The 14,744-nt window shown below is 37.0% G+C and overlaps 1 protein-coding gene across 5 annotated transcripts in view; it reads left to right on the top strand.

Annotated features, from left to right (window-relative positions):
- Nucleotides 1-14,744, top strand: part of SESTD1 (SEC14 and spectrin domain containing 1) — a 129,095-nt gene that overhangs the window by 37,396 nt on the left and 76,955 nt on the right. For all 5 annotated transcript variants that reach the window (XR_012000342.1, XM_072752070.1, XM_072752072.1 and 2 more), the window contains 2 exons: nt 11,398-11,477; nt 14,544-14,652. Coding sequence is in view for 4 of the 5 variants with exons in the window: in XM_072752070.1 (XP_072608171.1) it covers nt 11,423-11,477; nt 14,544-14,652 (164 nt within the window). In the remaining variant the exon portion in view is untranslated. The remainder of the gene's footprint in view (nt 1-11,397; nt 11,478-14,543; nt 14,653-14,744) is intronic.

Genomic DNA, 14,744 nt, shown 5'->3' with positions numbered 1-14,744 from the left:
TTGACATAGTATAAACAAAAAAATATGATAGTGCCAAAATCTCAGTTCATGTTATATGTGTATTTTGGCTGAACAAAAGTTCTCTTGTGAAGGTGTGGTATCCAACATATAAGTAGTTGGATATTAAAAATGAATTTTGATGCCAATTCTTTGGAATTAGGAATCTGATAATACATGTGAATGTCTTTTCAAATCCATTAGACTTAATAGCTGGAATATTGGATTTTGTCTGAGATCAATTCAATTAAAGGCATGTACGTCTTTGCCAAGGGTAGAGGAAGAATACTTCTTTGTAGGGTAAAGGTTAGGAGAGAAGAGGTTTGGTGATTACCCAGAGAAATTTTGAGATGAAGAGGAGGGCAGGAGATACCTATAGCATGTGAAGAGAGGTTGGAATCTAGAAATGAGACCATGAGTTTGTAAAGTTATTATGGCTGGATGTGCTGCTGCTTCTTGTGATGGAGGGAGACCTACCCAGCGAGGTGAACTTGATGGATATATTCGTTTCCCTAGAGAAGGAAGTGGTCCAGGCTTCTTGGAGCTCAGTGTGAGGCTGAGATGCAGAAACCATGAAGGCAGGGAGCTCTTCTGAGAGCTTTAGAAGCATATAAAGAGGCTCTAGCTGTGAGGTACTACATAGCTGAGGATGCCAGAAATCTCTCTACCTTCCTGGAATTCTACACACCTGACTTACTTCTCTAAAGCAATATTCCTTTTTCCTGCTCTTCCTCACTTTTGGTGAAGAAGCAGCCAAACTCCTGAGAATTTATCACTGCACAGATAAGAAGAACCAAAGATTTGAAAAATTCATGCACGTAAGGAACTTTTAAAGTTGGACCTCCAAAAAATGGAGGTTTGCAGCTGCTGAAGGTTTGGTAGAACAGCTAGACATGTGAAGAGAGCGTTATGGAGCTGACTTGCCTGTGTGTCTGACCTTGTAGATACCAGTGTCACTTGCTCCTTTGAAAAAGGGGCAGGGCAGGAAGAGTGGTGTAGGAGTGCTTGGCTTTTATTGTTCTTGAAGAGAGTTTTTAAGTGGTGGGCTGTTACACCACTAGCCGTAGACCTTTGAATGTTTGAAGTTTAGTTGGAGTATAGGACTTTTTCCTTTTTTGAAAAATTTTATTTTTTCATGAGAGACACAGAGAGAAGCAGACACACAGGCAGAGGGAGAAGCAGGCTCTCCGAGGGGAGCCCGATGTGGGACTTGATCCCAGGACCCTGGGGGCACGGCCTGAGTAGAAGGCATATGTTCAACCGCTGAGCCACCCAGGCGTCCCTCAGTAGGACTTTTAATGTCCCACTGAACTTAATATAGAATTTTTTTCTGCCTTTTGAGGTAGATTATTGATATTTTCATAGTAAACTCTCAAAATATTTCTCTTTCTAACCTTTCTTCCTTTCTCCCTCCCTTACTGAATAAACTAGGTCCTGGTACATCTGTAAAAAATGATATTATATGGTGACACTTTCTTTAGCTTTCAATTTTTTTTACAGATTTTATCTATTTATTCATGAGAGACAAAGAGTCAGAGACACAGGCAGAGGGAGAACTAGGCTCTATGCAGGGAGCCCGATGCGGAACTCGATCCAGGGACCCCAGGATCACGTCCTGAGCCAAAGGGAGATGCTCAACCACTCAGCCACCCAGGCATCCCTAGCTTTCAGTTTTATTTAGAGAAATTTTTTTAGAGTTTTTGGATTGATGTATATTATAGTGAAAGTTAACCATTATTTTATCAGTTTTATTTAAAATCTATTCAAAAGGATTGTTGTTCTTTCATTTAGGACTGTCAATAGTATTATAAAACCAGATTAATAATCATACCCTGGCATAACGAAAAATTACAGAAATTTTCAACTCTTGATCTGCTTTCCTGATGTATTATTGTAAAGTTGGATACTGTTTATTTATGCATAATTTCATATGTGGATATGTAGAGTGATAAACCAGTTAGATAGTATCTATGTGTGTTTGCTTGTTTTCGTCTCCATGATTGCTCTTACTTCATAACAACAGTTGAAGGTATTTCTAATCTGAACTTAAGGACAACTGTAGTATTTCTTCTGGAAATGCAGGCTGAGGAGCCAGTGTTCTGATTTTGTTCATTACCATCATGTGTCTACTTGATGTAGACTTATTAGGGATGATTTAGTTAGCCTTAGGCTATCCTAATGGGTTTTCACTGGTTGTTAAAGCTGTTTGAAGAATCTAACTAAATTTTCTAAATAAACTGGTTGATTTATACTTATTGAGAGAGGAGTTTCAGTGTACCCACTCATATCATCAATTACAATCTGTTATGAAGTGTAATTTGCCCCGTCTTGATTAAAAGGCTTGCAGTTCTCTTTTCCTGAATCTCAGCATGTCCTCTGCTGCCCTCTAATGACTGCCCATTGGTAGCATCATTGCTCTCCATCCAACCAACATCACTGACCTGCTTTTCTCCAGCATCCAGCGGTTCATGTACCTGCTAGATCTGTGGGAGACCATCCCAGTAGGAAGAAACCGGGAGGAACTGCTCTGACGGAGAGGCATGCATATATGGCCCTCTGATTACCCCACACTTGTGATAATGTTAGGACTTGTAGGGTGTTTGTTTCATATCTTGTTCATTTATTTATACATTCATTTATGAGATATTTTTGAATGGCAGGTATGTCTAGCTCCTAGCCTTGCCTAGATCTGTTAGGTGCTTACTATAATTTTGTTAAATGAGCAATGAATGAATAAATACAAAGTTAAATTAGAGATGGTTTATGATCTTGGGGAGACAAGATATACTTACTTGGTTGTCCTAGTTTTCCTCTTAAAAAAATTTTTTTAAAAGTTCTTTTAAAATTTTATTTAAATTCAGTTAACTAACATATTCTTGATTTCAGAGGTAAAGGTCAGTGATTCATCACTCTTACATCATACCCAGTGCTTATTACATTACATGCCCTACTTAATGTTCATCTCCCAGTTACCTTGTTCCCCCATGCCCCTCCCTCCAGCGACCCTTAGTTTGTTTCCTGTGATTAAGAGTCTCTTATAGTTTGTCTCCCTCTCTGTTTTTTTTTTTTTAAGATTTAATTTATGTATTCGTGAGAGATGCAGAGAGAGAGGCAGAGGCATAAGCAGAGGGGGAAGCAGCCTCTCTGCAGGGAGCCTGATGCAGGACTCCATCCCAGAACCCTGGGATCACACTTTGTGCCAAAGGCAGGTGCTCAGCCATTGAGCCACCTAGGCGTCCCTTGTCTTGTTTTATTTTTTCCTCTCTTCCCCTATGATCCTCTGTTTTGTTTCTTAAATTCCATGAGTGAGCTCATATGATAATTGTCTTTCTGTGATTGCGTTATTTCGCTTAGGATAATATTCTCTAGTTTCATCCATGTTGTTGTAAATGGTGAAATTTCATTTTTGTTGATGGCTGAGTAGTCCATTGTGTGTGTGTGTATACCACATCATCTTTATCCATTCATCTGTCAATGGACATCTGGGCTCTTTCCAAAGTTTGGCTATTATGGACATTACTGCTATAAACACTGGGGTGCAGGTGCCCCTTCAGATCACTGCATTTGTATCTTTGGGGTGAATATCCAGGAGGGCAGTTGCTGGGTTGTAGGGTAGCTCTATTTCCAACTTTTTTGAGGAACCTCTGTACTGTTTTCCAGAGTTGCTGCACCAGCTTGCATTCCCACCAGCAATATAAGGGTTCTCCTTTCTCCGCATACTTGCCAACATCTGTTGTTTGCTGACTTGTTAATTTTAGCCATTCTGATTGGTGTGAGGTGGTATCTCATTGTGGTTTTGTATTTTTCTCATCCTCAGTGATGTTGATCATTTTTCAAATGTCTGTTGGCCATTTGTATGTTGTCTTTGGAGAAATGTCTGTTCATGTCTTCCGCCCATTTCTTGATTAGATTATTTGTTCTTGATGATTTTTTAAAGATTATTTAATAATAATTTAAGATTATTTATTTATTTGAGAGAATGAGTAGGGAGGAGCAGTAGAGAGAGATAGAGGGGGAGAGAGAGAAGCAGACTCTCTGCTGAGCAGGAGCCCAACATGGGATTTGATCCAGGACCTGGAGATCATGCTCAGCCAAAGGCAGATGCCCAACTAACTGAGCCACCCTGGTGCCCAGAGCTTGATAAGTTCTTTATAGTCTTGGATACTAGCCCTTTATCTAATATGTCATTTACAAATATCTTCTCCCATTTTGTTAGTTGTGTTTCAGTTTTATTGACTGCTGTGCAAAAGCTTTTTATCTTGATGAAGCCCCAATAGTTCATTTTTGCCTTTGTTTCTCTGCCTTTGGAGACGTGTCTAGCAAGAAGTTGCTGCTGTTGAGGTCAAAGAGGTTGCTGCTTGCATTCTTCGGTAGGATTTTGATGGATTTCTGTCTCACATTTAGGTCTTTTATCCATTTTGAGTCTATTTTTGTGTATGGTTAATTAAATGGTCTAGTTTCCTTCTTCTGCATGTGGCTGTCCCAATTTTCCCAACACCATTTGTTGAAGAGACTTTTCCCCCCTATTCTTTTCTGCTTTGTTGCAGATTAGATGACCATAGAGTTAAGAGTTCATTTTTGGGTCCTCTGTTCTGTTCCATTTATGTGTCTGTTTTTGTGCCAGGACCATACTATCTTGATGATTATAGCTTTGTAATAGAGCCTGAAGTCCGGAATTGTGACGCCAACAGCTTTGGTTTTCTTTTTCAACATTCTTTTGGCTAGTTGAGGTCTTTTCTGGCTCTATACAAATTTTAGGATTCCAGCTCTGTGGAATAAGTTGATAGTATTTTGATAGGGACTGCATTGGATGTATAGATTCCTCTAAGTAGCATAGACATTTTAACAGTATTTGTTCTTCCAATCCATGAGCATGGAACATTTTTCCATTTCTTTGTGTCTTACTCAATTTCTTTCATGAGTGTTCTGTAGTTTTCTGGGTATAGATCTTTTGCCTCTTTGTGTCTTACTCAATTTCTTTCATGAGTGTTCTGTAGTTTTCTGGGTATAGATCTTTTGCCTCTTTGGTTAGGTTTATTCCTAGGTATTTTATGTTTTTATTAATGGTTTTGGTTGCAGTTGAAAGTGGGATTGACTTCTTAAGTTAGTATGTAGAAATACAACTTATTTCTGTGCATTGATTTTATATCCTGCCACTTTGCTGAATTCCTGTATGAGCTCTAGCAGTTTTGGGGTGGAGTCTTTTGAGTTTTCCATATAGAGTATCATGTCATCCGCAGAGTGAGTTTGACTACTTTGCTGATTTGGATGCCTTTTATTTCTTTTTGTTGTCTGATTGATGAGGCTAGGACTTCTAGTGCTATGTTGAACAGCTGTGGTGGTAGTGGACGTCCTGCCATGTTCCTGACCTTAGGTGAAAAGCTCTCAATTTTTTTCCAATTGAGAATGATATTTGGTGTGGATTTTTCATATAAGGCTTTCATGATATTGAGGTATGTTCCCTCTATCCCTACACTTTGAAGAGTTTTAATCCAGAAAGGATGTTGTATTTTGTCAAATGCTTTTCAGCATCTATTGAGAGCATCATATGGTTCTTGTCTTTTCTTTTATTAATGTGGTGCATCACACGGATTTGTGGATGTTGAACCATCTTTCCAGCCTAGGAGTAAATCCCACTTGGTTATGGTGAATAATCTTTTTAATGTACTGTTGGATCCTGTTGGCTAGTATTTTGGTGAGAATTTTGGCATCCATGTCCATCAGGGATATTGGCATGTAATTCTCCTTTTTGGTGGGGTCTTTGTCTGGTTTTGGGAATAAGGAACACTGGCCTCATAGAGTTGTTTTTTTTAATTTTTTAATTTTTTAAAGTTTGTTTTTTAGAGAGAGTGCAAGTGAGTGGAGAGGAAGAGGGAGTGAAAAAATCTCTTTAAGGATTTTTTTTAAATTTGAATTGAATTTAGGTAATATATACTGTATTATTAGTTTCAGGGGTAGAATTTAGTGATTCATCAGCTGCTTTCAACACCCAGTGCTCACCTCATCAGGTGTCCTCCTTAATGCCCATCACCCCGTCACCCCATCCTTCCTCCCCCTCCCTATCAGCAATTCTGTTTGTTTCTATGATTAAGAGTCTCTTATGGTTTACTTCCCTCTCTGTATTTATTCTTCCTTCCCTTCCCCTATGTTCATTGGTTTTGTTTCTTAAATTCCACATATAATGAAATCATATGGTATTTGTCTTTCTTTAACTTATTTCACTTAGCATAATACCCTCTAGTTCTGTCCGTGTCATTGCAAATGGCAAGATTTCAATCTTTTTGATGATTAATATTCCATTGTGTGTACACACACACACACACACACACACACACACCATGTTTTCTTTATCCATTCACATGTCAGTGGACATCTGGACTTTTTTCCATATTTTGGCTGTTATGGACATTGCTGCTATAAAGACATCCTGCTCCTTTGAAATCACTTTGTTTGTATCCTTTGGATAAATACCTAGTAGTGCAACTGTTGGGTCATAAGGTAGTCTTTTTTTTTTTTTTTTAAAGATTTTATTTATTCATGAGAGACACACAGAGAGAGATACACAGAAAGAGAGAGAAAGAGAGAGAGAGAGAGAGAGAGAGGGGCAGAGACACAGGCAGAGGAAGAAGCAGGCTCCATGCAGGGGGCCCGACGTGGGACTTGATCCTGGGTCTCCAGGATCCAGCCCTGGGCTGAAGGCGGCGCTAAACCGCTGAGCCACCGGGCTGCCGCTCCATATTCTTTTCCAGAGTATCTACATCAGTTTGCATTCCCACCAACAGTGTAAGAGGGTTCCCCTTGCTCTGCATTCTTGCCAACATGTGTTGTTTCCTGACTTGTTAATTTTAGTCATTCTGACTGGTATGAGGCAGTATCTCTTTGTTTTGATTTTTTTCCTTGGTGCTGAATGGTGTTCAGCATTTTTTTATGTGTCTATTAGCCATGAGAGAGAATCTTAGACTCCCAACCAGAGTGGAGCCCAATGCAGGGCTTGATTTCATGATCTTGAGGTCATGATCTAAGCCAAAATCAAGAGTCAGATACTTAACCAAGTCAGATACTTGAGCCACCCAAGTGCCCCAAAATCACAGCTTTCATTTCTTGGCTACTTCACATTTTATCCATGGGGTCATGTGAATTGGCCTACACACCCTAAAACCTATATTCCTCTTTAGCTACTTTTTCATCACTTTCAACATGTTCTTAAGAAAAAAAGCTGTTTGATTTAAAAAAAAATCTAGTATTTTGTCATGCTGAGATGGTTCTGTAAGGTAATGGAAATTTTGGATAAAGCCTCCATCTCTTAGGTGACAGTGACAAAAAATAAAATTGCTTTTGGATATCGTAGTGTGTCAAGGTTAATCTAGACTGGAGACCGAGACCATCTTCCTTTTTCACTTTAAGTATATGGAGAATAATACAATGGTGAAAGATTTGACACTTGTCAGCATAAAATCAATAACCTGACTTGCAAAGCTGATATAACACAGCTATTACTTTAAGGGTTAGCTGCAATTATCATTTCTTATGCCTTATGGCATCTTAGGAATTCCAGATGTTCCTTTTTTCTCTTGGGTACTAGTTAATTGCATTTTATTGTGACAGTGACTAAACCTTACTGTTGATGGACATTTTATTCAGTATAAATGGCAAGAGATTAAAAAAAGAAGCAGCAGTAAATGATTGCAGAAACCGTCTTAAGTTATAGTTTTGCTTCCTATTCCAATCAAGTTTCTCCTTTGCCTAATGAGAAGGGTATTCTAGTTAACTTAAGTAGGAAACGGATTTATTGGAAGGATGTTATACAACTCACAAAATTGATAAGGATGGAGAAATAGACTCAAAAAATAGGAAGGAACCAAAGGCAGTTGAAATTGGTCTGTGCTCATGCCAAAGGAAAAACCTGGTTAGAAAGCCAGTTCTGTTTCTATGGCTAAGTTGTTCCTGTATCTGTATTATCCCTTCAGGGTTGAAATTCCTTTGTGGGAGCGTCCCATTGACCACCTAGAGTAGCAGTTCTCTTGTTTCCAGCTTACAGAGGGTCTCTGAGGTTAAAACTATTTTTATAATAATTCTTTTTTTTTTTTTTAAAGATTTATTTATTTATTTATCCATGATAGACATAGAGAGAGAGAGGCAGAGACACAGGAGGAGGGAGAAGCAGGCTCCATGCCGGGAGCCTGACGTGGGACTTGATCCTGGGACTCCAGGATCACGCCCTGGTCCAAAGGCAGGCGCTAAACCACTGAGCCACCCAGGGATCCCTATAATAATTCTTATATCACTTGCCATTTGCACTGATGATTGTTGAAGCAATGGTAGGCAAGTTATGGTGCCTTAGCATGAATCAAAGCAGTAGCACATATGTGTATATCATATATATCATAAATATATGATATATGCACATATATATACACACACACACACTCCAGATATTTTAATTTTGTATAGACTATAGCTGCATCTTGTTTAGTTGGCTAGATGTCACTGGATATTTTCAGAGCTGTTTTACCTATAAATTTATAATGTAATGTGAGAATATCACTACTAGAATACATTGCCTGAGTATGAGTCCTGACTTCCCAACTTAACTAGCTGTGAGACGTTGGACAATATTTAACCTAAGCCCCAGTTAATTCTGTAAAATAGGAATAATAATGATACTTACCTTGTAGAAGTAAGTGAGGATTAAATAAGTTAATACAAATCATTGAAAACAATGCATGGCTTATAGTAAATACTTAGTAAATGTAAATTTTCATTATTATCATAATTATTGTTGGGGAGGAAAAATTTTTCTCTACCTTTCAAGTTTATCTAGCTGGTCTAAGAATTAAATTGACATGAGATAAATTGAGAGGAGAAATCAAATTAATTGCCTATAGGGAATCCACATAAATATGAGATTCAAAAAATAGTCAGGCAAAATGAGGTATATATGTTATACTGAACTTAGGAGAAGGGGGTCGGAAAGCAATTCACAGGAAGATGAAAAACAGTAAATGTTTGATAAACAAATGTTGGGCCCTGAAGATACAGTGGGGACATTAGGGTATAGGAGGACTTTAATCAAAGATGAAGGTTGCTTAAGTTCCTCTTTGTCTACTGCCCTGAGTTCATACTATAATGTGGTTACCTAAGGTGATATAGCTCTCTTACTGTTGATCAGAGTTCTTTTAGGCAGGTAGAGAGAAAGTCAGAGTTTCTACTGTGTCTTTTGGGCCTTGATTGTTTTTGTTTTTAGCTCAAAATAATCTGAATGCAAGGTGACATATCTCGGGGCAACTTGCTCTGACCCCTGCATTATCAAGTTTTCAAATCTAGTCTCTGACCAGGTGGTCATGGGAGAAGGGACCATAGATGTGAATCTGAGCTATCTGATTTTAGAGAGCTGGATAACTGACTCATCAGGTCAAGATATACTGATCTGGAAATATGAACTGCTACTGGCTTTAGATTTAAAATGTATAGTGTGAGCTTTTCCATCATTTTTCTTTTCAGTTGTATGTCAGCTGGGGCTGATGCAGAACAAAAATGAACAAATTGCAAACAAATATTAAGAATAAAACTTGATAAGAATATATTTAGTTTTATAACTTTTTTTTTCTTTGTAGATAGGTAGAAATAATGGTTTTTTTAAAGTTGTATACATGGTATATATTTCTATAAGTAATCTTGTTTGATTAGTCATTATTTGGCAAATATTAAGACTACATCTTTTTTTTCCCCCAGTATTTGAGGGTTTTTTTCCTTAAAAGAGTACTCTTTTTTTTTTTCCCCCCTTAAAAGATTGCTCTTTTTTTCATAGGGCAGGGCTATGATTTGATTTTTTAGCTCAAGCTAATAACACAGTATCTGAAATGGGATAACTTCATGGCAAATATTTGCTGAATAAGTAATTATTTTCATGTGGAGTCACATTTTCTACTCTGCTTGAGAATTATTTTCAAGAGAGCATGCTGTTTATAATACTATGATACTATGTTGCATATTTGAAATTGCTAAGAGAGTAAGTCTTAAAAGTTGTCATCATAAGAAAAAAATTGTAACCATGTATGGTGACGGATGGGATGTTAATTAGACTTGCTGTGATGATCACTTTACAGTATATGCAAATTGTGAATCATATTGTACACCTGAAACTAATATAATGTTATATGTCAGCTGTATCTCAATTTTTTTAAAGAAGGAGGCTGTTAAATAAAAGATTATGGCTTCACTAACAATGCAAATTCATGGGATACTGCAAGGAGCCATCACTATATTTGTGATGATGGGTGTGAAGTGGGACAGGGAAAGGAAGGATGAAATGTGGTGGAGAATACTCTCTCAGACATGCAGCTAAGTATAGGTGGATAATATAATTGAATCTATGAATTTTTTTTTGTTTTGTTTTAAATGTTCTGCTCTCCTTGAAATCCATTTTAATAGTGTACTGGGCTGGCTATGCCTCCAGATGCCTGTGCTGTTAAAGCTCCCTTATGAGGAAAATGGTCTTATGCTTGGGCCTTGCTATATGGATAGTCCCATTTTGTATTTAGCCATAATTCTTGGCTGAGGCCATGTGGACACTAGAAAAATAAACCAAGAACAGTGGATTATAGCTTGGTAGGAAGAGATCAACTCGGTTAATCAAATTTTTCCCTGGAAATTAAAAAAAATTCAGAATGTGGAGAGATGGAGATAATTAACAATGGGGACAAAAATTGAAACAGCCTATTAGGAAATATCTTGAGGTAAACATGAGGATGTGTAAACCATATGTTATGGAGAAGCAAAAATATGAGAGATTAGAGGTCTCCATTTAATGGTGAAACCAAGAGAGATATTTGGAATTAAGCTGTGTAATTAATAACGAGAGCAATAGAGAAAAGACTGCCTGTTTGAGAAATTAATTGATTCCTTTGTTCACCAATAGTTATTGAATTAATGTTCTGTACCAGCCACTTCTAGCCTGATTACTGCCCTGGAAGAGTTAAGCCAGTGGGGCACCTGGCTGGCTGAGGCAGTAGAGCCATGCTTCTTGATCTCAGCGTCCTGAGTTAGAGCCCCATGTTGGGCGTGGAGCTACTTAAAACAAAACAAACACAATTACAAGCAAAAACAGTTAAGCCAGTGATTCTCAGCCAGCTGTGATTTTGCCTACCAGAGGGTATTTGGCAATGTCTGGAGATATTTTGGTTGTCACAGCCTGGAAGGGGGAGTGCTTTTGGTATTCTAATGAATAGAGGCCAGGATGCTGCTAAATACAATGCACAGAACAATTTTTACAAACGAGTATAATCTGACTCAAATGTCAGTAATCTGAAATTGAGACACCCTGGCATATGTCATCATAAGTATGTATTTCATAGAATAATTATTATCTTGTAGTTGACATTTAACTTTCTTCGTTTTCAGGAGTGAGGAAGTTTACTGGAGTAAAATGGAGGCTTCAGTAATACTACCCATTCTGAAGAAAAAACTTGCGTTCCTTTCAGGTATGTTTTTTTTTCTTAAAATTGGAAGTATTTGATGTATAAATTTCTTCAGACTTTTTTTTCTTTGATAAGTTTGACAGAAATGCATTTTTCTCTGAAGGTTTCGTTTCAGAGGTATTTCTGAGACCTCTTTTAATCAGAATATATAGCTGTGTGAGCCACCTCTGTTGGCACTTAGCAGGCCAGTATTTTCTAATTGATTAGATAGGTGTTATGTCTTTATATATAAAAATGATATAATACAGGCCAAGAAAAATTGACTAACCAGCACCTAAATTCTTGTTTTTGAAATATAGAGTTAGTTTTTATGATATCCTGCATCCTAGTTGTTATTGTCTTCCACCTTCCTGTGAGAAGGTTTTAATGCACTTGCAGGAGTTAGGAAATATCGGTTATGTGGTTTTCATTTTTTACTGTTGAACTCGGTTATACAGGCTTGAATGTATCTCTGGTTATTAACCTAAAGTGTATATGAGCTTTATCAAGAGAAGCTGCAGGATACTTTATTAGTGTGAGAGCAGGGGCATGGTACTTTGGGATAATGATTTTCTGGAATTAAGGATCATTGAGTAAATTTGCACATGCTTTGGAATGGGTACTATGGCCTGCCTGTTTAGGGTTACTTGAACTTTTTTTTACCTTGCTTTTTATGTCTTTTTTTAGATCTATCAGAATTGTCTTGATCATTAGGCTATGAATGTCCTTTTTAAAGGTATATTATATCTCTTTATAAACTGGCATATTTTTCTAGTGCAGATTATAAAGGACAAAATAAGATATTGAATTCCACTAGTATTCTTGTTTCCTTATTTAACGTATTTCCTTTTTCAAAAAACAACTTTATTTCCTTACCAGTTGACAATTTTGTTTTCTCCATTCTTTTCTGATGTTAAGGTGTTACAGGACACATACTTATTTATCGTTCATGGAAGTTTAGCAGTATAAATTCCCATAAGTGAAACTGTTAAAGAGAATTTACATTTAAATTTGTGTGAGGTTTTGTCAGATTACCCTCTAAGAATATTGTTTCAATTTCTGTTTCTCCCACCAGTGTAAGAAAATGCCTGTTTGCCCACACTGTTGACGAATAGATCTTCTTCTTCTGTAATCTTTATCAGTGACATTTTTGCATCTTTATGACACTTATTTGTGCAGCATTCCACCCGTTGGCCATAGATAGTTTTTTAAAAAAAGATTTTATTTAGGGACGCCTGGTTGGCTCAGTGGTTGAGTGCCTCCCTTCAGCCCAGGGCATGATCCTGGAGTCCCAGGATTGAGTCCCACATTGGTGTACCTGCATGGAGCCTGCTTCTCTCTCCCTGTGTCTCTCATGAATAAATAAAATCTTAAAAATTATTTGTTAATTTAGAGGATGGAGGTATGTTAGCATACATGCAAGCAAGGAGAGGGACAGAAAGAGAGGGAGAGAGAGAATCCTTGAGCAGACTCCCCACCGAGCATGGAGCCAGTCTTGGGGCTCAGATCATGACTTGAGCCAGAGCCAAGAGTCAGTCACTTAACTGGCTGAGCCACCCAGGTGCCCCAGCCATATCTATCTTGGAAGTCTTTTTCCTCTTGGCTTCTGCCATTTTTTTTTTGTTTACTTTAATATTTATTTTATTGTTCCTTAGTGAAAGCTGAGGACATGAGGTTAAGTGTAGTCCTGAATGTTAGACCTGTCCTCTGAAGACAATTCCACAGTGGGTCAGAATGCTACAGTTCAAATATGAACCTTTTTGCACATTTGGTTTAATGCAGGCATAAAGGTTAGCAATTTTTGAGGAGCAGATGAAACTTCCTTTAGTCCACCCCTCTTGACTTTCTCTATTGACTATTAATTATTTCAACCAATACTTTAACATTTTTTAATAATAGAGAAAAAATTTTCAAACCAAAATAATTTTAAAAAATCAATTAAAAAAAAAAAACCTGAACAAAAACCATGAGTAGTTGAAGTCACTATTGATTATCTATTAAGTTGAACCATTCGAAATTACATTAATTCAGATTAAACAGACTGGTTGAATATCATTAATTTATATGGTTAACCTAATTAAAAGAAGAACATTTTTGGTTGCTACATCATGAATTGCCCTCATGTCACGCATAGGAATTGTTTTTTTTTTCACTTAACAGCTTTCAGTTTTTAGTGATAGATTTCTGGAGATCATACACAATTTGTACATTTAGTATTTGCTGGCTTTTAAGCTTTTAAAATTGCTATAAATGTCATTTGGGTCGACAATGCACTTTAGTATCAAAGTCACATGGGGAACTTTCAAAGAAGATATGTGTGTAGAAAAGTTAGATTTTAATGTTTATGGAAGATTGAAGAGGGCTTGAGCATCCATGAAATGCGAGTGTGTTCCACTGCTTAGCTTTCAGGCTTCTACAGCCAGGTTGCATGTGCTCTTCTCAGCTGGGCAGGACTTTCTCCTTCTTTCCTCATAAACGCAGAAGTCATGTCTGACATCTGTGAGTTCACTCAAATCATTCCTCATCTCAGAACACTTTCATACTCTAACGTGATTTGTAAATTCTACCTATTTTTTTAAGTCATAACTTTTCTACAAAACTTTTCACCTTTACCACAGTTTGTATCATTTTTTCATTTTCTAAATCCTTTTTTGGAATACTATATATATGTTATACAACACAATCTGGCAGATAAACTCATATTTCATACTCGTGTTTTCTTATGATATAAAGCTTTTCTTCCTGGGTTGATTGGAAATTTACCTTACTCGTTACTGCTTATAGTGCTAGACATATAGTAGGTGCTTGATGAATTGATGACGTTAAGAAGCAGACTGAATAGAAGAAAATTAAAATGATAGTTGCGTTTTAATTAAAATTTCATTGATGAATTTTCTCTTTTCTAAATTTTGTATGATTTTGCTATACTACTATAAGCATTTACAATATATAAAATAAACAGCTATTAGATAGGTTTTTTTTAACTTATATCTTAAATACTATTTGTTTCAGTAACATTGGACCCAAACATATTTATTTAGTGCTTTAGTATCTATTATATGTTGTATTTACATCTTTTATTTTTAATAGGAGGAAAGGACAGACGAAGTGGCCTCATTCTGACAATTCCATTATGCCTGGAACAGACAAATATGGATGAGCTCAGTGTCACCTTAGACTACCTACTCAGCATTCCAAGGTGACTCTAAAGGTGTCTTTTTAAAAATCTTGATATGTTGTTTTCATTTATTAATGATTCCTGTTACTAAGGTATATGTTGCTATGTCACCT

The sequence above is a fragment of the Vulpes vulpes genome, chromosome 3, assembly GCF_048418805.1.
Source record: "Vulpes vulpes isolate BD-2025 chromosome 3, VulVul3, whole genome shotgun sequence".
Taxonomy (NCBI): Eukaryota; Metazoa; Chordata; class Mammalia; order Carnivora; family Canidae; genus Vulpes; species Vulpes vulpes.
Note: the sequence above shows the minus strand (reverse complement) of the source record. Positions and strands in the feature narration are given on the sequence as shown.